This window comes from Peromyscus maniculatus, chromosome 7, assembly GCF_049852395.1.
Source record: "Peromyscus maniculatus bairdii isolate BWxNUB_F1_BW_parent chromosome 7, HU_Pman_BW_mat_3.1, whole genome shotgun sequence".
Taxonomy (NCBI): domain Eukaryota; kingdom Metazoa; phylum Chordata; class Mammalia; order Rodentia; family Cricetidae; genus Peromyscus; species Peromyscus maniculatus.
The window spans coordinates 116,752,427-116,775,808 of NC_134858.1; the positions used below are offsets into that span (position 1 = coordinate 116,752,427).

Consider the following 23,382-nt stretch of genomic DNA (forward strand, 5'->3'; position numbering starts at 1 on the left):
AGCTGCACCGTCTGGTGGAGCCCTCTTCTCAGCAGCTGGGCCCCGTGGCACTGTGGGCTAAACCCTCCTCCGTGGAAAGGATTCCTTCAGACTGCTCACTCCAAATGACCCCATGATGGTGGGAAGGGTGAGGTCTGGAGGGCTTCTCTAGCGTCTACGTAAAAAGACTATTAGGCTTTACCTGGTGACTTTTATAAAAACTCACAACCTAAAGATAGCTAGAGGGTAGGGAGAGGGCTGCAGTGTTCCTCCTAACGGAAGTGTGGACCACTCCGGGGACTGGACCGCTCTTGGGTCCCCTGAGAGGCAGAAGCACAGGTGATGTGTTAGAGCTCCATGAAGGCAGGTCAGGGCCTCAAGCTCTGCACCGGAAGTCGGTGCAACAATGCCAGTCTTGCCCGAGGTGTGGATCCAGCTGGGCCCAGTCAGGGTGGACCTCACCCAGTCTCCAGGTTTAGTCCTGGATGGAGATCTTCACAAAGAGCGTGGCTGATGGATGATGGTCTCCGTTCTTAGACAAGAGGTGGATGTGGCGGTACCCTGGTGGGAAGGACAGCTCTGGTCACTGGGAGAGGATACTCAAGGCATTGTGAGATGTAGGCTAAGAGAAGCCAGGCCCTGCCCACTGTTCCTGGCTGGCCCCTTCCCTCCAACACTCACCCTGCTTGAGGCTGTTCCAGGGGATAGTACTCTGGCCAATGAAGTCATTCTTAGAGGAGGCATCATAGTCCTCCACTACGAAGCGTACGAGGGCAAGGTCGGGCACTGCTACCTCAAACTCAAACTCTGTGTCCCACCACGGGTTGAAACCTAGAAGGACCAACACCATATCAATAGCAAGGCCACCAGAACCAGCGGCCTGGCCCAACCAGCCAGCGCATACTATACCATTATTAGTAATAACTGTGGTCTGATGGCTGGCCACGTCCCGGGCCACACCGTGGATCTCCACTATCACCTTGGGGTCCACGATTGAATTCTTACTCTTGTTGACTTTTGGTAGCTGCTGTCCAGAGATGATCTAAGGAAATGTGGGGACAATGAGCATTCAGGGGTGGTAGTGAGCAGCAGGGATCCCCAACGGCATCTGTCCCTTCTGTGTCTGGCCATACCCGGACACGGAGCCTCTTCCGAGCCCACCAGGGCCCCTGAGTCAGGGCACGTGAGCTGAAGGTGGTGTTGGGGTCTCTCAGGAAGGCAGGTTTCAGCACATACCCACAGGCTCCATTGTCCTGGAAGCGGCCCAGGTAGACATCCATTTCCGGCCCAGGGGTTTGGAAGTTCAGAGCCACTACAGGTGAATGAGAGCAGTCACAAGCTGTGGGCTGGCCCCAAAGTCCTAGAGCCCAGCCTGCTCAGAGTGCACTATAGTCCAGGTTCCTATGTGAGTTGGAGGCAGGATCCAATGACGTTCCAGTGTCTCCTGCCTTCCCATCATCCTAACTGGCCCACCACACTGACCACATGTTCTGTTTATTTGTGTGTGTGTAATAGACATGTGCTCCCGTGAGTGTGTGCATGTGTTATTCATACTTGTGTACCTGTGTGGAGGCCAGAGGCCAATGTCTGGCATCTTTCTCATTGCTCTTTACTATTTTTTGAGACAGAGTCTCCACTGAACCCAGGGATCACCAATTCATGTGGGCGGGTTGGCCATGAGCTCCAGAGCCCGGCCTCCTCCCTCAGTGCTGAGGTTACAGATGTGGGTCATCACTGCCGTCCTTTCACATGGGTAGGAATCCCAACGCAGGACCTCATGCTTGAATGGCAGACACTTTGCTGACTGAGTCGTCTCCCCAGCCTGTTTTGTTGGGTTTTGAGGCAGGGTCTCAGGTAACCCAGGCTAGCCTGGAACCCACTATGTAGCCAAGGAAGACCTTGAGCTCCTAACCCACCCACCCTACCCCATCCCTGCCTCCACCTCGAGAAGGTGTTGAGATGACAGGTGTGATACCACCCCTGTTCTCCGCAGTGCAGAGGGTTGAACCTAGGACTTCATGCATGCCAGGCAAGCCCTCTAATGGCGAGCTACGTGTTCCACTCCTGATGGCGAAATTCAAAGGGCTGGAGTGCACACACCAGACACAGACTTGCTGGCTGGGCAATTTCCACGCTCGGCTCTTGGCCTGCACCTAACCCTTCTCAGGTGCGCAGACTTCCCCTGTGACCTCCAGGGCTCGAGGCCCCTGGACATGAAGGCCAGGTGCCCTGTCTATCCCCCCCCCCATCCCAGGCGGCCCGTACCAATTTGACAGCCCCCATTCCACATCTCCACGGGACTGTAGTTGGAGGAATCTGTTCTTCTCCCAGCTGGATAGATCCTGCTCAGGTGGTTCACGTTATGGCGGACAAAACTGTTTCCTGAGAATAGGTGGGGTCAAGTCAGCAGTGAAGGCCTTGGTGGGCCGAAGACACACCTACCTACCCCACCCCACCCCACCTCACCTCGCCAGTTCTGCCCAGACATAAAGCAGGGAGTGCCAACTTGGGACCCCTGCAAGGGTGGAGGACAGGCCCAGTCTTGACCAGTCCAGACGGCCAGGATCAGATGCCTGCAAGGACAGGGGCTCACCTGATTCTTGCAGCAGCCGGAGGGCACGGTTCTCGGAGAAGGAAGCCATCTCATAGAATGCCTGCTCGGAGGTGCTAGGATTGGAGAAGCCCCCGAAGTGGACACTCTTGCAGTAAATGACCAGGTCGGAGAGCTCCGGCACCAGCTTCAGCTTATCCTCCTGGAGGCCACGGGGAGGCCCAGGTTAGAGCCAGAGGGTAGGACAAGGTGGCCACTGAGCGCCAGAAACCCAGACAACAGAGAGAGAGGACAGACAGAGAGAGGGGCAGAAGGTCTGAATGGCAGCCACAGAAAAACTAAGATGAGGCAACTGTCCAGTGGGCAACGGGAGTGGGAGGGACCCGGGGCCACCCCACCGCCACGGCGTCCCCTAGAACCTTGGGCTTCTGCTGCACTTGGCTCCGAACAGCCTCGTCCTCCATTTCAGCGGCCTCGTCTTCGTCAGACACATCAGTGGCCTCAGGCCCGTCTTCCCCTCCCGCAGGCAGCAGCCCTCCAAACTTCTTCCCTTTCAGCAGGATCTTGCCCCTCAGTTGCTGGGGAGATAGGGCTGAGTGGTTAAGACCCATCTAGGCCTCCCAGCCAAGTTCCCCGCCTTGGTTACCCACTCTGTACCTCGGGGGAAGGCAGGCTCGTGGTAACCCCCTCCAGAGGCCGGTCCAGCAGCAGGGGCCCCAGGATGGCCTTCAGGTGACGGGCCATCACTCTCTGCTGCTCCAGGCTGCAGTGGTTCTCCAGGGACAGGATGACTGGGTAGGGGGACGCCTGAAAGCCCCAAGATGGGTTAGAAGGGACTGTCCACCCCGATCCTCTCCTCACTCCCACGGGCACGCCCAACCTTGAAGGCATAGTCCCGGATGGCCCTGAGCACGTCGCAGAAGAGGATCTTAGACGTAAAAGTGTAGCCGTGGTAGATGACGGGTTCCTGACCGGGACCGTCCCAGCAGTCCAGTTCCAGGCAGCGGCAGCCTTTGCACAGAGCCCTGCAGGGAGCAGCGACGGCTAGGCTAGGACCCTCCAGGTCCTGTCGGGGGGAGGGGTGTCCCACCCCGACTCGCCCCTGACAGTTTCACCCCTGGCCCGCACCGGATGTAGGCCTCTGTGCTGCTGGGCCCTGTGAGCTGATCTTCCAGCAGGTAGGTGTTGTGGGAAGAGGACACTAGGTAGTGGCTGAGTGGCTGGTCCATGTCCTGGTAGACACGGCGGTGGGCCAGGCTGAAGGCGCTGCCATCGGCAGAGAGCAAGTACATGAGGAAGCCATCCTTGGTCATCTGCCGCTGTGCCTTGGCTAGGTAGGAAGAAGCCACCATTTCCAGTCAGAACTAGATGCCTACCGCGGAGGAAAGGAAAGTCTTTTCTCCACTCTGCCTGCCCACCCACCTTCTGCTGGTCCCCTGCAGCTCTGGGGAGCAGATGTCCTGGTCTCCCAGGGAGGCTTTGGTTACAGTGTGGTGAGGCCCTGTCCTTTTCCTTCCTCCCCGTCTGAAAGGCTCAACGCTGGGTGACATCGCCTCCGAGTCCTTACCCAAGCACTCGCCACTGAGCTACACAGCCAGACCTCCGTTAACTCTGTGCTGTGAGGCTGGGTCTCACTAAGCTGACAGGCTGGCCTGGAAGTAGTGAGCCGCGCTCTGTCTCCCCTAGGTCATGTCTCAAAGCTGCATCCAGAACAGACACAAAGAAGGAAGTAACAACAGCACACTGTCTTCACCAGCCACTTCTTTCTACGTCTTGGGGCAGGGACACTCAGAGCCCCTTGAAGAAAGAACTGAAGGGAAGTGAGGCCCAGACAGGGCAAACACTGGCGCTCTCTCTCCCATGCGCCTGCTTACACAGGACGGCCACACACTGATCAGCAGCCCTGGGGCTGGCTCCCTCCAGCATGCCTGTCTGTCTGCAGTTCCATCACAGTCCCCCAGCCATGTGTCTCTGGCCGGGCCCTCACCAGTCTCACTGGGCTCGTAGCGCTCAATGAGGGAGAGGGCCAGTGCTGGCCCTGCCGCCTCCTCCCGCTGCTGATGCTGCAGAAACGTGACTAGCTTCTCCACTGACAGGGTCTCCGAGGATCCCGCAGCCTCTGCAAAGACGCGGTCGATCTCTGCCCGCTTGGTCAGCATCTTGTAGAAGGTCTCGATCTCCTCATCCTCCAGCGAGTCTGTCTGGGAGTGGTCACATTCCTGTAAAGGCAGCACAGCCCATGGGCTCAGACCCAGCCACAGGCCAGGCCCCGGGCCCCACGGCCACTCCAGCCAGCTCACCCTGAAGATCTTCCTGGCATAGCTGTCATCCACCTGTATGTTGAGTTCCTTCAGGAAGTCCTTCAGCTCCTTGAAGTTCATCTTGTTGTCCTTGTTTTTATCAGCCTTTCGCAGGCAGGAGTGAATCCAGCTGGGAAGCCGTCAGGAAAACACACAGCATTCTGATGCCCACAGCATCCCGGCCATGTGAAGCCTGTGGAGCCTGTGGAGCCGTGCCCCGCAGGCTGGAGGACCAGGGAGCAGGGGAGGGCCCTGGAGGCCGTCCCTATAGGGTCCTTTCCCTTCTTCTCCTGCTTGGTGGTCGGTTTGGGGCTGAACTCAGCGTCTTACAGAGCGCTCCACCCCAGTCCTCCCGACTTTGTATTTGAAGTCAGGAGCGCTCTAAATGACCCCGATCAACCCTAAACTCACTCTTTAGTTCAGTGAGGTCTTGAACTTGTGATCCTCCTGCCTCAGCTTCCTGAGTAGCACGGATTACAGGACAGTACCACCAGGCCCAGCTAGAGGTCTTTTTCTGTTTGCTCATTCCGACACCTGATGACGTTTGAAACTGTCTACGATGAAAAGGCTCACTGTAGACAATCTAGACTACAGAGAAGGACACCAGTCGAGAACGCCCCCACCGGATGGCACGTCTCTCACAGTGCCAATGTCAGCACCAACGATGTTATCACTGTGAAGCGCATCTTCCGGTTTCTCAACCAGCCTCCGGTACTTGAGTCTTACTGTACAGAAACACCAGTTTCCAGCCACTGATCAGAAAGTGGAGATCTCCCACACAAACCAAAGCCTGGACCAAGTCATCATGACTGGGACATCCTGGCCCCATCCTACCTCATCCTCCTTTTCTCCCTTCAGACTCTTGAGGACCTGGGGCGGGGGAGGGGAGGCTCCTAGCAGTCCTCAGAATCCTCACTGAGTCAAACAAAGATAATGAACTTCATGGGTGTGTTCATAAAAAGGACAATGGGATTTTTGAAGAGATCATAAAGGAAACAACAGCATAACCAGCATAAGTGATGCTATAGAACTATAAAAACAATCTAAGTACCAGGCAGCACACCCTGGAACCTCAGCACTCTGAAGCTTGAGAGGTAGAAGAATCAGAAGTTCTAGGTCATCCTTAGCTAGACAGCCAATGGCTACGGGCCGCAGGAATATGTTATAAGAACTCAGCTGGTTATGGCAAAGCCACTACCTGAAGGGATCAATTCCTTCAGAGGAAGCCAAATTCCAAGGAGCTTTTGGTGTTATTTGGCTTGTTATATATCAGTTGTCTTCTGTTATGAAAATCATGTATGCCTTCATAGCTTTCCCAATAGATTTTTTTCCTAAGAATTGCTAACAGTGTGGATTGATCACTATTTGGACATACACATTCGAGGTATTTGGAGAACAACCTCAGGAAAGACTTCCTTCCCTCAGGCTCATCCGTTTCTTCTCCTTTTGCCTCTGGAAACAGATATCTCCCTTAGCCACATTCAAGGACTAACAGGAATAACAGTCCAAACCACCACATAATAAGTCTCCTGAAATTGAGGTACATTCCACAGGGAGACACCGCCTAGGTCAGGTAGACCTTAAGGAACAGCTTCAAACAATTTAGTTTCTACTCTCCATTCCTAACAGCCTCACTAACTTTATAGACCTCTAACTCCTTACCTAACCACTTCTAGGAATTTTTAGATAACCTTCTGTGCTGACAGCTATGCTCAGCCAGAACCCCAGTTCAAGCCTCCCTGTAATTATCATCATTGACCATCATTGACCGGCCAGCTCCATCCCCAGACAGAAGAAAGTACCTTATCAGAGATAACCTCTGTACTCTCTAAGAACAGACTTAAGCATCCAGACTACCTGTTTGAGAAGGCCTGGCGGATGTGCTAATAAAGCTTAACTTCCTCCTTTCCAAAGTCTTATCTCTAGTTTTAGATCTACTCTTAACTATGAACTCAGAACTAAAGGGTTCAAACTTACAGATACATCCAGCTGTGATGGAAGTTGCCCAGCGATGGGACACACTCGCCGGAAACAGCAGGAGCAGAGATAGCATGGAGAGATAAGGGCCAAAGGGATAAAAGGGCAGTTTTATTTTCAGAGAAGGACTTAGAGGTATAAGGAGATGGAGAGGAAGAGAGGACTGGAGAACTTGAGGACGGAGAACTGAGAGGGAGAAGGAAATTTTTGACTAGAGAACCTGAGTATGAGACGGAGAAGAGAAAAGAGAATGGAAGAACTAGATTGAAGGGCTAGAAGAGAGTACTAGAGGAACAAGATAGAAGATGAGGAAGAGCCAGATGGGGAAGAACAAGATGAGAGAGAAGGCGATGGGAGAGGAGCTGATATGGGAAAGAACTAGATGGATGAGAACCTAGATGGGGCAGAACTAAGATGAGAGAATTAAGATAGAACTTAGAGGGGACAGCAGATACATGCAGAGAGAAATCAGGCAAGAAAGGAGCTGGGCTTGAGAGCAGGATAGAAGCTATGTAGAGAGAGAACTGACACAGAATAATAAAGTGTATGGACTAAGGAGTTTCATGTACATAGATTCATTTCTTTTCATCAAAGGAAAAATTATCAGCTGGTTGTAGATTCTTCCCAGACCCTGGGAGGGAACTATTGAGGGGCTGGACCCCCTTAGTCCCTGATAGCCAATTCCACCGTAGCCTGGGCCACATGAGACTCTGTCTTAAAACAGACAAACCAAAACCAACAACTATAAAAATCTAAGAAATGACAGGCGGTGGTGCACATCTTTAATCCCAGCACTCGGGAGGCAGAGGCAGAGGCAGGTGGATCTCCAAGTATGAGGCCAGCCTGGTCTACAGAGTGAGTTCCAGGTCAGCCAAAGCTATACAGAGAAACCCTGTCTCAAAAAACCCCAAAATAATAGTAATAATAATAATAATAATAATAATAATAATAATAATAATAATAAAAATCTAAGAAGCAATTAACTTATAATAGCATCCAAATTATTAAAGTTATTTGAAATTATTTTTAAAGTATAAAACTTAAAATTCTGGGGCTGGAGAAATGGCTTAGAGGTTAAGAGCACCGACTGCTCTTCCAGAGGTCCTGAGTTCAATTCCCAGCAACCACGTGGTGGCTCACAACTATCTGTAATAAGGTCTGGTGCCCTCTTCTGGTCATACATGCTGTATACATAATAAATAAATAAATCTTTAAAACAAAAAAAAAAAAAAACTTAAAATTCTGAAAGCCACAAGACATTATTAAGAGAAATGGAAAAAGACGCTAGAGGCTGGAGCGATGGTCGGCACACTAGAGATTGTTTGCTGTTCTTGCAGAGGACCAGGCCTAGAATCCTAGCATCCTCCAGATGGCTTGCAACCACCTATAACCACATCTCTAGGGGCACTACACACATGTACGTACACACACACACACACACACACACACACACACACACACACACACAGAGTAAATCTTCAACAATGGAAAAAAGAATAATCAAATGTAAAGACATCTATCCATGTTCATGGATCAGAAGACATATTTTCCTGCTGAGAAGTCTCCAAATTGATCAAGATCCCTATCAAATGATGTTGGTTTCTTTGCAAGAAACTGACAAATTGATCTTAAAATACATTCAGGAGGCCAGGGGCCCCAGACCGGCCAAACCAATCTTGCAAAACAAAAAACAGACTCGGACAATTCACACTTCCTGATTATGAAGCTGACTACAAAGTTAAAGGGGCTGAAAGAGTGTGGTGCAAGCATGTGTACGAAAGGACAGACAAACAGACAAATGGAAGAGAACTAAGTCCAGAATACATCCATTTTCACAGTCGGTGCACAATTCAATGGGAAGATTCAACAGAATAATGTTTTCAGGCCTATGAGGGCACAGCAGGCAAAGGTCCCCAATAACTGAGTTGATCCCCAGGACCCTATGACAGAAGAAGAGAATCAGCTCCTGCAAGTTATCCCCTGACCTCCACACACACTAGATGGCAAGTGTGCAAACACACACAATAAATAAGTAATGCAATAAAAAATAATTATGAAAAATAAGTCTCAACAGATAGTACTGGAACAGCTGCATATCCAAATACAAAAAGAAAAAAAAAATAGATTTCCTACCTCATGCCACACACAAAAGAACAGAACATCAATCAGAGATTGCTTCACACCCAAGACAGTGTCTATAGCAAAAGAGAAAGACTGAAAACTAATGCTGCCACTGATGGAAAAATGGAACCCCTCCCACACTGCAGGGGGGTCTGAACTGTTGGAGTTTCTTTGGAAAATAGTTGGGCAGGTTTTCAAAAAATTAAGCATGGAGCTGGAGAGAATGTTTAGAGGACCTGAGTTCAGTTCCCAGCACCTACATGGGGCTTTTCACAACGGCTTGTAACTGAGCTCCAGGGGATGCGGTGTCCTCTTCTGACCTCTGGCCATTGCACACATATGGACATACATGCACACGCTATGTGTCTGTCTGCCTTGTCTTCTGAGACAAGATCCCTCACTGGCCTGGAACTCACTTTTTAGTCTAGGAAGACTAAGGGATCTGCCTGTCTCTGCCATGCAGTGCTGAGATTACAGGTACAGACACCGTATATGGTGCGCGTGTGTGTGGGGGTGCGTGCGTGTGCATGTGTGCGTGCGTGCGTGCGTGCGTGCGTGCGTGCGTGTGTGTGTGTGTGTGTGTGTGTGTGTGTGTGTGTGTACGGGTAACCCTCAGGGTTCAGAGGCATCAGGTTCCCTGGAGCTAAAACTACAGACTGTTGTGAGTTAGCTGAACCTCCTGGGTGCTGGGAACAGAACTTGGGTCTCTGGAAGAGCAGTACAAGCTCTTAAACGCTGAGCCATCTCTCCAGCCCACTCCTGGTCTTTCACCTGTGTGCCGGACTCAAATTCAGGTCTTTATGTTTGCGTGGCAAGTTCTTAACTGACTGAGCCATTGCCCCAGCCCTAGGTTCAACACTTGGGTTGATTTTATGGTATGTGAACTATCTCTCCATAAAACTGTCATAAAAAGGGGAGCTGCAGGGCATTGTGGGACAGACCTGTGATCTCAGCACACAAGAGGCAGGAGGATCACAAGTTCCAGCCCAGAATCTGCCTCAGGTAAACAAACAAAAGTTGGAGCTGGTTCCACCCTTATCTCATGTGTGCCGGAAGCAGGATCACCGGACTGGACTGAGTTACCGTCTTCAGCTCACTGGCTGATCTGAACACTGGGCTCACAGTAACACTCCTGAAAGCATGGCTCAGGAGAGTGCCACAGCCTTCCAACTCCTAGAGTGCAGTAACCCCGGAGAACATGCCTACACCACCCCAGCTCTCACTGGAGTGACTCCCCAGTCACCTACCTCCACGCTGCTTACAGAGAGAACCAGGGAGACACACAGTTCCTGGCCCTGGGTCAGAAGACCTTTCCCTTCTGCCACAGACTGAAACATGAATCCCTAAAATTCCCAGTTGAAACAGCAACCCCTAGATGATTTCAGAGATGGGAGTCTCTGGGTTAGATGAGGATATGAAGGTGGAGCCTTGACCCCAGGGTTACTGCCTGTGAAGGGAGCTTTCTCTGTGTTCATGACAGGACACAGTGAGGAGGCAGCCACCTGCAAACAAGGGAGGAAGCTCTCACCAGAGCTAACCAGGCTGGTACCTGAAGGAATAAACTAGTGTCGTAAAAGCCGCTCAGTCTGTGTGGCGCTCCATGTCATTGCCGGCTTGCCTGGATTTGGGGGACGCCTCTGGGGGCGTCTTTGAGGGAGTGTCAGGAGTTTAAATGAGAGACATGGGTCCCAGCACTCCTTAGAGTCCCAGGTTGAATAAGAAAGGAAAAGGAGCTGAGCTGAGGGCAGTGCCTGTCTCCTTCTCTCCGCTTCCCGACTGCAGACACAGTGACTGTCTGCCTTGTGCCTCTTCCACCATGATGGACGGCATCTCTCAAACCGGAATAATTTTCCCTTCCTCTGGTCTTTTGTTACGGCGGCACAAAACTGACCCAAACGCATTCCAAACCCAGCCAGGACCCACTGCCCCCAAGAGGATACTGCTGCAGCTTCTGCCGCTGGTTCATGGAGCCGGAGTGATGGATGACCTTGCCCAGGCCCTGCACCCAGTGCTGGGCGTCAGCTGACGACGGGGCGATGAGGTCTAGTGTGTTGCGCTGGTCCTTGAAGACGATGGAGAAGCAGCGGTCCTCAGGTATGTCGCGGGCAAACTTCTCCAGGCCTTCGGTGCGGTGCCCCATCCGTACCTCCTGAATGTCCTCGATGGAGACTGCGGGGGACAGACAAGGGACAGCAGGACGGACTGTGAGATAAGTGACTGTCTCTGGTGCAGCCACGGCCACGGGGGTGAGGGGCATGGCTACTGTCACAGCCAGACTGGGGGGCTCAGACTGAGGGTCCAAGGAGGAGGGCAGAGTTGTGAGATGAGGAGAAAGAGGACACAGCACAGGCAGGACACAGGACAGCCAACAGTGGCCGAGCGGGGACACACAGGGAGACACGGGGCAGAAATCTTAGGGCAGGAAGGGCAGCTAGGACCTAGGTCCGGGGTCACAGTAATGAAGGAATCATAGCAGGAACAGGCTTCTGAGGGTGAGACCATTCCAGAGCCTGGCACCTGGGATGGAGAGGTCACACACCCTCCAGGCCACACTGGACTTTGGGGCCCCATAGCTACGAGAGCCTCCTGGCCCTTCTACTCAGGAGATGGGTGGCCACACTTGGTCAGTCATGGACCTGAGACAGAGAGAAAAGTGGTGTATTTACCCTGTGTGTGACTACATGAGTTCTGGCTTCAGGGAGCCCCTTGGCAGAAGGGTGTGGAAAAACCCTACCTTTCAGGTTCCCAAGAAGCAGAGTAGAGGCCAGTCTGCATCGCTGAGAAGAGCTGGACAGGGGGCGATAAGGAGGCCGAGTTCTGTCCTCCTGGGCCTGTCTCAGCTTATGAAAAGGCTGAGCTCTGCATTAGAGCCCCCATACTGAGGGATCCCAGACCCAGGAGGCTCAGCAGAAAAAAGCAGGAAAGAAGAGGGGGGCCTTCCCAGAAGGCTAGACATGGTGGGTTCATCACGTTCTCTTGAGGTCTGCGAGATTAAATCATTCTGCCCTTATGAGGCTGGAGAGGGCCCCCTTCTATCACAGCCAGTCTTCCAAACTTCAGGAACAAACAAGACCTTATATGCTACCATCCCAGGCTGCCATCCCAATATACCCACCCCAGCCTCACCGTCATGGCTTATGCTGAGCCTCCCCACACAGGACTGCCCCGCCACATCCTATCTTTAGCCATTCTGGGTCCTAGAATGGGCCTATCTGTAAATTGTCATGTCCCTCCCAAACTCCTCCTACCCCGAGGCCCCAGGGGCCTTTCAGACACCTACAGGACCACATGTATGATGTGCTTTGCCTGGGTCATAAACGCTGAACAGTGGGACACGTGACCCCTGCACCATCTGGGATGCAGAGCATATCCCTGGTTAATCCTTCTCTGCCCCACTAGGCAGATGGGCCACCCTGGGCCAGGAAAGAAAACAGGAAGCCTGGGCCATGGAGCCCCAGGCCCACGCCTCCACCGGCCCCTGAGAGAAAGGCCAGCTGCCTTCACCGCTGATAACATTCCTGGGAACAAAGGGTGGGCAGTGAGGAGGCACTGGGGAGACTTAGCACTAGACAGAGAAATGGGAGAATGTGCTACTCCTCCATCATCGGGACTCAGTTTCCCCAGGGGTAAGGTGCCACTGAGGACAAGAATCTCAACCTGGACTGGGAAAAACAAGTACAAACAAGGCCTGCTAAGCAGGGACCTGTGGCGGCCATCGGAGCTAGAAGCAAGCCTCTTAGAGTGCCCCTGGATCTGTCCCCAGGCTCCTGCGAGCCTGAGCGACAGCTGCTGTTGGAAGGGCATAGGGTGGGGTCATCTCTTCTTCCTGCCCCTTCCCCATCCCTCTCCAAGCACTAAGCACAGAGGTTAGCAATTCCTATGTATCCACCACTCCGGTGAAAGCCCTCTGTTCCCACCATGTTCCCATCCACCAGTGGCTAACAGGAAACCCTGTATCAGGACAGGAGTCCAGTGTAGGAAGCCTGTCTGGCGCCACAAGACACAGGCAAGGTCGGGGTCACTCCTGCGCTGGGAGGCATTCGCTGGGCCGGGACAGAGTTGAGTCTCAAGGTGACTTTCTTTTGTTTCTGTGACAGGAATTCAAGTTCCTAAACTGGTCTTAAACTCACTATGCAGATGAGGATGGCCTTGAACTTCTGATCCTTCTGCCTCTACCTCCCAAACACTAAGATAATAAAAGGCATGCGCCACCACACCCAGTCTATGAAGTGCTGGGAACTTCATGAATGATAGGCAAGTGTTCTACCAATTGAGCTACACGCCCAGTTCTCAGAGTAGTTTCTGAGGCACTTCCAAGTCCCATCCTCAAACTGAGCACTCAGGAGTCTACAGCTGAAAGACTGGGAATTCATCTATCTTTATTAACAAGGGCAGGAGTGCCATCCTCGGCTACACACGAAGTTCAAGGCCAGCTCCGGCTGTATGAGACCCTGTTCTTAAAAAACAAACAAACAAACACACACCAGGTGTGGTGGCACGTGCCTTTAATTCCAGCAGAGGCAAGCAGATCTCTGAGTTCAAGGCCAGCCTGGTCTACAGAATAAGTTCCAGAACAGCCAATGAAAATTTCACAGAACCACAGAACGTTTGTGGGTATAAATCGAAACAGAAGTTAACACTAGGCTCCTCACTCACACTGGCTGCAAGTCTAGAGCCCACTGGCCTCTTGGAGCTGGTGGCTCTCGTGCTGGACAGGCCGGCAGGAGCCTGGGCCACTGTCGTAGAATTTTCCTGGTGGCGCAGCTCTCTGCCAGGGAGGTCTCGGATGGAACTCTCGGGGAGTCCTGCACTGAAGGGCATGTTTGCAGAGCTACCGCCAAGGTCTCAGGAGGCTCTCTCCATTCGCATACCTATCCCCTCAGCTTTGGGTCCCTGGGCCCCTGAGAAGCTTCTAGAAAGACAGTGACCAGCCCTGCTCACTCTCTTCTCCTCCCTGCTCCACCCAAGCCTCCCACGGCTCTAGTTCCAGGAGAGATTCAATCTCCTCCACCCCACCTAACATACTGGCCACTGATACGGAAGTACTTTATCTGTCCCTGGACTTTGGGCCTAGCTTTTGGCCCTTGCATACCTAGAGTGCTGATCCACCTATTTTCTCTCCTTGATAATCACCTGGGTGGCACCTATAAGTTCAAACAACCCTGCCCAGCTCCTTAGTCGCTTCTGAGCCTGGCTGTCCCCATCTGTGGTCATGGTCATGTATCTTCACCCTCTTTTAACACCCATGATTGCCTTCTGCGACCAGCTTGACCTCAGTTTCCCTACATATAATTTAACTCGAATATTTCCCTGACTCCAACCAGCCTAAGTTTCTTCCTTTTGGTCCTTTTGTCACGCACGGCCCACCTGTGGTCACAGTCCAGGATTGACCTACCCTGTACCACCCCCACCACAAGACCCAGGCACTCACACAGCTGGGACTCCGGGGACCTCATGACCTTGCGGGATTCCTGCCAGATGGTCTTGCAGTCTTCCTGTAGCTTGTAGAAGCGCTCTCTCCGCCATGAGCTGGACTTGACCTTCAGGAGCTGGCTGCCTTTCAGAAGGGCCTGGAGGTCCTGGTCATCCTGCAGCCCTGCGAGGGTCAGTGCTGGTGAGATGCCTCTCTTGTGGTCGGCCCCACACTGGCCTTGTCCCCTCTGCCCTCTCAGCCCTTTCACCACCCCTATCCTTTTCAGGGGTATATACTTCTCCTCCTTCGATCCCGCCAGCCAACCCCAGACCCCGCCTCCTTCAGGGAAGACTTCGACCTACCTAAGGTCATGCTTTAGCCTCAGCATGGGTACTGCTCGAACCCAGGGCATTTGTGCATGGCATTTGACCATTGTGCTGCATTCTCTGCCCCAAGACCATACAGACACTGTGACTTGTCTAAAGTCTGAATGGGCACAGTTCAAATACCTGTGGTTCCTGGGGGACCTGGGAAATGGTCTGACTCAGAGTGAAACGAAGGGATCTGGGACTAAAAGATGAAGCAGACGGGAAGGCAAAGGGACCACGCAGCTGGAAACAAACCCAGGCTTCAGAGCCAAATAACCTCCCGTCTCCAATGGCTCCAACATTATCTGTACCTAGGTTCCAGCACACTTCCTGACCAGCTGTATGACCTGATGACTTCCTGATTTACTGCCATGGAATCCCTGGGCCTCCGCTCTCCCAGCCACCCTCTCCCCTCTCCCCGTCTTTGCCCCCAGAAGAGAATGATGAGCCCACTATGGACTACGTTTAGCCTGCTGGGATGGCCCTGCCTTTCCTACCAGACCCCACCACCCAGTGTCCCGGGTCTGGGCTCCCTCAGGGACACAGTTGCTTTAGGAGAGAGCCCAGTGTTTTCAGAAGCCGAGACAGGGCCCGCCGGGAGGACAGAACTCTGCCTGCTTGTCTGGCTCCTGCCCAGCTCTTGTGCCATTTTCAGAGATGCGGGCTTGACCTGAGTCATGGGCTCCCTCGACAGACGCAGACAGGAGGCATCAGAAGGGCACCAAGCCCCTCAGGAGTCAATGTCCGCAAACAGATCCTGTATTGATGATGATAAAGAAGATACCTACACACTGTACCCTGACAACCATCAGTGTGATACAGAGGTAGATACACCTGCAAGGTGGTGTGTGCACATGTATGCACATGTGTTGATATCCCACACAGTTCAGCAGCCAGATCTATTCAAAGCCAATTGGATACCTAATTATGTCCCTAAAACTATGTGACCCAACAGAAAAGTGGCATCAAAGACTCTAACTGTCCTGTTTGAGGGGCCAGAGCCTCGGCCTAGGCTGGAGGGACCTCACAAAGCCACAGATCCTACACCCATCATAGACACTCTTACTTTCTACACTTTTTTTTTTTTTTGTGGTTTTTCGAGATGGGTTTCTCTGTGTAGCTTTGCGCCTTTCCTGGATCACTGTGTAGACCAGGCTGACCTCGAACTCACAGAGATCCACCTGCCTCTGCCTCCCGAGTGCTGGGATTAAAGGCGTGTGCCGCCACCACCGCCGCCGCCGCCGCCGCTGCCACCACCACCCGGCATACTTTCTACACATTATCTACAGGCCTATATGGACAGGCCGCACTCACCCACATCTCCCTTATCCCTCATCAGCGTCCCACTTCCTGTGAGGGCAGATCCCAGGGCTAACATCCTTCGGGAGCCTCCTTCCCTCCCTGGGCCTCTGCTCCCTCATCAGCCCTGGGGTAAGAAATGTCGCAGAAAGCATTATTGCCAGTCCTTTGAGATGACAGTCATGTCACATGCCACCACCTTTGTCCCATGTGTCTACCCATTGCTCGAAGATGCTCTACCTCAGTAAAAAGCAGCTTCCCTTCAGTGTGGGGAGACCTGGAAGGGGGCTCACACAGAATGTCCCATGTGAAGGGAAGGTTAGGGAGTTTCCAGACTGCCAGAGCAGAGGGCCACCTCTGGCCTCTGTTGGGAAGGTCCCACTGTCTCTTCTGAGGCTGAGGTACAAGTAGGAGGGCGCCCTCCTGACCATCTGGCAGCACCCTGCCCCCTGAGCTGGACACAGCTAAGCAAGCTCCTGCTAACAGCTCAGATGGGAATGGGGGCTTCTGGGAAGTGGAAGGCAAGCCCCTACCTACCCTGCTGTTTTGGAAAACATCATAAAGGGATGACAAGTTCATCCTGTCAGGAGCCACCAGTTGTGGCCCGGTCTGTGAGGTCAGGCAGTGATAAGCTCCTGCTGCTGTCCTGGCTTCCTGGAGGTAGATTTGAGTCCCAAGTGGACCTAGATAACTCCAGCAGGGTGACAGCTACCACCCTCCAGGAACTGGGAAATCTGGGCAGGGACCTCCATCGGGTGGGAAGGGTTTCCTGGTTCTGAGGCCTCTGGGTGGCCTACCACAGGACCCTTGTTCTCTTATCATGCACAATGTCTGTGGAAGCCCTCGCCCAGCTCCACTCAGCCTTGGAAGGGCGGGTGGGTCAAGAGCTAAGGGGTTTCGCCAATCGTTTCCAGGCTAGCTGCTCACAGGGAAGCAACTATTTAGAGGACATGGAAGGCACTCCAGGTACCGGTAAGAATGCCGGACATTCTGTCCATGTTCCCAGTGTGATGCATGATGACGGTGCCGGGCCTGGAACCCACATCGATACACAGCTACACTGAGATCCACCGCCCCATCACAACCTCGCACCCAGGGACAGTGCCCCCCAAACTACCTGTGTCTCGTGGAGTGGGTATTACTCTTTTTCACACACAGGCACACTACATACAGTGCAGGAATGCTGTCACCGTAATAACAGCAGCAGCCATAATGATAGCTAATTCTTGAATGAGATACTGTTCTCAGCACATGTATTTAACCCCCTCAACAACTCGGTGAAGAGAGGTAGTGTCATTATCCTCATTTTACAGAGGAGGAAATCGGGGCGAAGGAAGCTGCACCTCGGAGTTGGGACTCGGAATTAGGAAGCCTGCTCTCAGGGTCAGAGTTATGAAACATTCGGTCACCACTCAAAGACACAGAGCCTCTGGGTAACCGAATCAGAAAACCCACACTATAGCGTAGACTGGCAGTCAGTCCATCGCCTTAGGTCACACAGTCACATCAGTCATAAGCAGTCACTGTCAGCTGCACAGTCACACAGGGTCACACACAGACACCTTAGGTACTACAGTGTGACACTTGGGTATACGACAGTACAAACGATCACCCCCAAACAATGGTGACACAATTCCACGAGTGTGACAGAATCACTCAGCCACCCTGGGGTCACCAACTGTCACCTGTCCAGGTGCACATTTGCCCACTACCAAACTGGACCTCACTGGGGCAGTCACACCGCTTTACAGGGAGCCATACCCCCAGGGGTTAATTTGTAACCAGGGGGAGTTGGAGTTAGTAGAGAACGTGAACATTGGCTTGCTCGGGAAAGGGTACGTAGCTAGTCCCCCATTCCACCCCCAGTACTCACCCCAGCTCCAACAATGAAAACACAGCCCCGCAGAAGAACTAAACACGTCTAATCAGAGGCTCAAAAGGAGGAGCGTCCTGTTCCAGCTGCTGTCCCATTGCCCGCAGCGGGCTCTCCGTGTCCCCGAACCCCTTACCCAGCCTCTGCCCATTGAGCGCAGCCACTTTGCGACTCTGCTCCTGCAGGTAGAGCTCCCGGGAGCGGCTCACGCTCCGCCGCCTGCAGCTCGGGATCCCGAGACACTGCATGTCGTCCTCCCAAGACTGCCTGGGTGAAGCCTGGCTTAGAATCCCGCAGAGTCCGGCAATCTAGCCTTGAGAAGGCGGAGCCCGAACCTCAGAGGATGGGCGGGCCAGGACTTTGGGGGCGGGCCCAACCATGGGGGCGGGGCCTATGATCTAGGGAGATTGGAGAGAGCCGGGGAAGTAGGCGGAGGAAATGGAACCAGAAACTAGGTGGCGGGACGGGGGAGGCCCGGTGTGGTCGAGATGGCCTTGAGTTCCGATCCTTGTGCCTTCACCTCCAGAGTGTTAGAATAGCAAGCACCGCTGGAGGGTTAGGGAGGCAGAGCCTGACAGACATAACCCAGGCCCAGAGGCTGGCAGTCACCGCCGGGGAGACAACGTGGAGGAGGCACAGCCAGGAAGCACACCGGAGAGGCGGAGCTCAGAGGGGGGGCTTCTGCACGGGAAAGGCGGAGCCCAGGAGGGCGGGGGGGGGGGACTTCCACTTGGGAGGGTGTGTGAGGGTGGGGACTGGGCGGCCGTGAGCGTTACAGCTGGCAGGGAACTCCTTCGCCAACTCTGCAAGATCGCCTAGGCGGCACCAGGGCGAAGGCTGAGCTGCAGAGGGAATCCTGGTGCCTGCAGAGTTTAACAGAGACGCGGAGAGGATCGGGAGAGCCGGGACTAATCTACCGGGCCCGCCCGACAAATCTCTTCTCCTCATTTACTCCACTGACTCGTTGTGACTAGGCCTGCTGCCGGCTCTCTGGTTTTCCTCTTGGTTTCCAATTTGATCAGGGACCTCTCCAAGGTAACATATGCAAACACATTTTTTTTTCTTTTTTCTTTTCCTTTGGTTTTTGTTTTGTTTTTTTAGGCTTGTTTTTGTTTTTTGTTGTTTGTTTGTTTTGAGACAGGGTTTCTCTGTGTAGCCCTGGCTGTCCTGGAACTCACTCTGTAGACCAGGCTGGCCTTGAATTCAGAGATCACCCGCCTCTGCCTTCCTAGTGCTGTGAATGAAAAGCATGCACTGCCATCGTTGGGCACAGACTCAGTTCTTAAAAAGAAAAAAAAAAAAATGCTGACCTCAAAAGGAGTCCACGGGCTTGCCTAGAATAAATCAGAAAGACTGCAACTTTGTGCAGAACTGTGTCTCCAGAGTGCTCGGGAACACTGGGGCCTTTCATGTGTACAACTCCCCTTTCATTCACTCTGCAATTACTGAGTCCCTGCTGCAGGAGTGTCAGGACACCACCCAGAGGCCTGACTCACCCCTCCTTCACCCTCGGTCCCTGAAGAGATCCCCACAGGGTCCACTGCAGCAGCCACGATGAGTCACTGGCAAAGCCAGTTTGGGACACAGGCAAGCACAGTAAAAGCCAAACATTGAAGCACAGGGCAAGCAGGCTGCCTACCGTCACGTCACGCGAAGAATAAATATGGAGCAAGGTACTTTAACATCGATGAACTGAAATGTGGACACAGGAAAGCTTTTTATTTGGAGTGAGGGAGAGTAGAGCACAGGCTAGCCTACCCAGGCTGTGAAGAGGCCCACGGGGACTCTCTTAGCCAGAACAGCAACCACCCGGGACCTGATGTGATCACATCTCAGTATTTCCTTTGAATTCTTCAGCACTTTATGTTATGATGCATCTAAGAACATGATCCTGAGTTTGTTCTGGTGGCTCACATCTCTAACTGTAGTCCTCGGGATTTCAAGGCAGGAAGATAGCTGTGAGTGTGAGAACAGCCTGAGCTACAATAGTGAGCTTCGGGCCAGCCTGGCTATAAAGTGAGACTCTGTCTCAAAAAACAAACAAACAAAAAAACAAACAAACAAAACCAGACAAAACGCTCAAACAACAGCAAACCTCAAACAACCCGCATAACAATACAATGCGGGTTTGAGAAGGTCCATAGACTTTCCTGACTCCCCACACAGCCTGGGGCACACAAAAAGTTTAAGACCAACATGGGTCAATGTGTGTATATGATGAACCCAGAACCCCCGAGCCAGACAGCTTTGAGACATAACTCCTGTCAGTGGGGAACTGGCCATCCCTATTTCCTGTGATGGCTTTTCCTGGGGGCTCTGGCTTTTTAAGCAACCCAGAATTCCTAAGCCCCTTAATTTTGTTTGTCTGAGCTAGGATCTTGTGTATCCTAGGGTGACCTCCAACAGCCTGTGTAGCGGAGGATGGCCTTGAACTAATGATTGTCACCTCCCAGATGCTAGAGTTGTAATCATGTACCACTAGACCAGGCTCATGAGGTGCTAGGGACTGACCCTAGGAATGGTGTGTGCCAGGCAAGCACTGGGCTGAGTTAAATCCCCAACCCTCATTAACGGTTGATCCCGGCAACATCCTCTGTGGAAAAGTACATTGTAATCCCACGGATGAGAAAGGAGCTCAGAAAGGCAAAGGTTATACAGTAAACAGCAAAGCTGGGCTTGGAGCCTGTGTTCTCTATGAGGAGGCCCCTCTCCTTCCCTTTACAGAGTGCCAGTTCCTCAATAGGGCAGGTAGGCCAGGTGGAGGGAAAGTTAGTGTGGGTGAATGTCTTCAGTGAAGGGAAAGGTCCTGGGAGGTGATGTCACATTTTCAAGCACATTTTTGGAACCTGCTGAGGATACCCGTCCGGGCTTAGCTAACATGGAGTGGAGGATATGGGGTAGGAGGAGATGGGAAATGCAGCATTAAGTTTCAGGCCTCAGAAGTGGAGCGAGCCTCCTGGCTCATTCATCTGGTTCCAGCCACAGTTGCCTGTGATAGTGTCCCATCATCTACCACCCCTGCCAGACAACTCCTGGCTTGGGGGATGGCTCCTGCAGATTAGAATCTGATGCTCTACCTGCCCAATGCTATCTCATCCCACCCCCACAGCACCCCTGTGAGGTAGGTGGTGTTTCCTCTCATTTTGCAGATGAAGAAACTGAGAAGAAACACACAGAAGTTAGACGAGAGAGAGAGAGAGAGAGAGAGAGAGAGAGAGAGAGAGAGAGAGAGAGAACTCTGGCATTTGTCTTCACAATTTATGCCGGTATACAGCATTGCCTCTGTATGAGCAGGAAGTAAGGGCAGAGGGACATTTCATCTCTAGGTGAGTCCATAGGTCTCCAGCCAATAGAAGGGACCGGGGGCATTCCTGCAGCAGACCCCCAATTGCCCAAGCCAGAAAGTGTGGTCGGGCAGCATGTGGCCAGTGCTGGGGGACCTGCACTGTGAAAAGGGATGCAGCACCCTGTCAGAAGCACGCATGTCACAGTGACCACTGTCCCCCCCCCCACCGGGTCCCCTTGACCACTGTTCTTCCCACATCTGGCTTGCAATGTTTGCAGATGTGCTCGCTGAGGTCACTGTGGAGGGCAGGCTAGCAGCGGCCGGCCCACAGGTCCATCGCCTTGGTCACAGCGTACATTCCAGTCCTGCAGGAAAGGCTCGACTGAGTCACACACGAGGGAGGCTGATCCCAAACAGGGTGAGCCAGGCTGGCCAAGCCTGTGCTTTCAGACTGAGGCGCTGAGTCTTTCTCTATCGGGAAGACACCAGGGCTGGCCCAGGAAAGACGGGACAAGGGAACAGACACCAAGGCTAGAACCTGTTACAACAGGACCCAAGGCTGCTGTGGTGTCAGAGGCAACCAGAGGGCTCAGAGGGAGGCAGGCAGGGAGAGGAGCAGCCTGGCAGGCAGACAGCACTGTGATCTTCTGAGCTGCCAACCCCCTGTTCTCACCATTCTGTCAGGAGCTGTAAGGGTACCTCTGGCCTCTGAAGAGAATGGGGACGCAGTGGGAGGGACGGGGACCCAGCCTGACAATGTGGCCTTGAGAAACCCTAGCAACAAGGTCTAGGTCGACTAACAAACATAAAACAGATTGGGGGCTGGCTGCAGGGCACATATCGGAGGTGTGTGTGGGGGGGGGGGGGGTGGAGTGCCTGACTGGTGAGCACAAAAATCTACAACCTAGTTGGTGAGCTGTCTCAGCGGGGTGAAGGCGATTGCTGCCAAGCCCCGTGACCTGAGTTTGATCCTTAGAATCCACATGCTGGAAGGAGAGAACAGATTCCTGCAAGTTGTCCTCTGACCTACACACACACACACACACACACACACACACACATGCACACACGCACACACGCACTCACAAACGCACACACGCGTGCGCGCGCGCGCACACACACACACACACACACACACATATACAGTATGTGTAATTTAATTTAAAAAGACCTACAATGTCAAGGATACTAGAGTAAAGTGAGAAATACTGTTAAGCAGTGGATTGGTGTGGGAGGGGCGGGGTTTGCTGAGCTGGTGATGACCCGCGGAGACACGAAGGAAAGACTCCCCCAAACCCCTCCCGAAGTGTGCAGAATACCAGTTGTTCCTCTCCCTTCCCGGGAGTTTTCCAAGGCTTGCAGCCCGGAGCCTGGACTGTCCGCTCCGCTAGAGTGACAGTCATAGGGAGAGGAGCTAGCCCTGCTGGGCAGAAACAAAGCCGGCTGGACAAAGGACCGAACTTCAAGGCAGTTCTAGCTGAGACCTGGCCCACTGTGGCCAGGAGGGTCAGCAAATACGATCGCGCTGCTGCTCCCAGCCCTGGCATGGCTGTTTTCCGTTCTAGGCAATGAAGGCTGCCAGACCGACCTCAGCCAAACTTGCACACCTCCTCCTCGCTCCACCCCTCACACCCTCATCTGCCACGCCCGCGCGGCCTGACGCGGTCCAGGCACACCCGTGTTTTGGGAAGCCTCTGAAAGGGCAGGGAGAACTCGGTGGTCCAAGGATGCTGTTCCCTTCCTTCCCCGACTCCCTTGGTGCCATCTGGACCGAGGAGCCCCACCTTTTATGAACAGGATAAGGGGGAACTCCCGAGAGAAGTCTGCACTGCTCCCCGATCTCTTGGGCCAGATTTGGGAGAAAGTCTGGAAACGCCCAAGGTTCTGCCCAGCCCGGGCTGAAGTTTTCCAGGATCCCGCCAGGGGCCAAGGAGTCAGTCTCACCGGTAGTACAAATGCAGCACGAGGAGCTACTACCCCTGCCCCTGGGGTAGGGACAGGCTTTCCCGAGGGTCTCCCCTGCGGGCGGGACACTCACCGTGCAGGGTCAGGAAGTCCCGACCCGAGTCCATGCCCGTCGGGGCGAGCGGCGGAGGGGACGCGGCGTGACTCACGTGATCAGCAACCGAGCGGCCTGGGGTCCGAGCGCAGGCCGGTGCAGGGACCCGACTGGACTGCGGTGGGAGGAGGCCGGAGGGTGGGTCCACGGCCCCGC

General features: G+C 53.3%; 1 protein-coding gene across 4 annotated transcripts; it reads right to left on the reverse strand.

Moving 5' to 3' along the window:
• Nucleotides 1–176: 176 nt before the first annotated feature.
• On the reverse strand, nucleotides 177–23,363 carry Plcd1 (phospholipase C delta 1). 4 transcript variants are annotated; one of them, XM_016005271.3, is made up of 15 exons: nucleotides 23,206–23,363; nucleotides 14,360–14,524; nucleotides 10,869–11,097; nucleotides 4,831–4,960; nucleotides 4,518–4,749; nucleotides 3,659–3,860; nucleotides 3,411–3,555; nucleotides 3,188–3,337; nucleotides 2,950–3,108; nucleotides 2,573–2,732; nucleotides 2,245–2,361; nucleotides 1,113–1,291; nucleotides 889–1,021; nucleotides 661–810; nucleotides 177–540 (listed from the first exon to the last, which is right to left on the reverse strand). In XM_016005271.3, exons 1-15 carry the CDS (start codon nucleotides 23,237–23,239, stop codon nucleotides 455–457), a joined length of 2,271 nt encoding a protein of 756 aa, XP_015860757.2. In that variant the 5' UTR covers nucleotides 23,240–23,363; the 3' UTR covers nucleotides 177–454. The 4 variants fall into 4 exon arrangements, with proteins under 4 accessions (XP_015860757.2, XP_015860756.2, XP_076433439.1 ...); XM_016005270.3 differs by lacking the exon at nucleotides 23,206–23,363 and adding an exon at nucleotides 18,018–18,178; XM_076577324.1 differs by lacking the exon at nucleotides 23,206–23,363 and adding an exon at nucleotides 17,882–18,161.
• Between the last annotated feature and the right edge of the window lie 19 nt (nucleotides 23,364–23,382).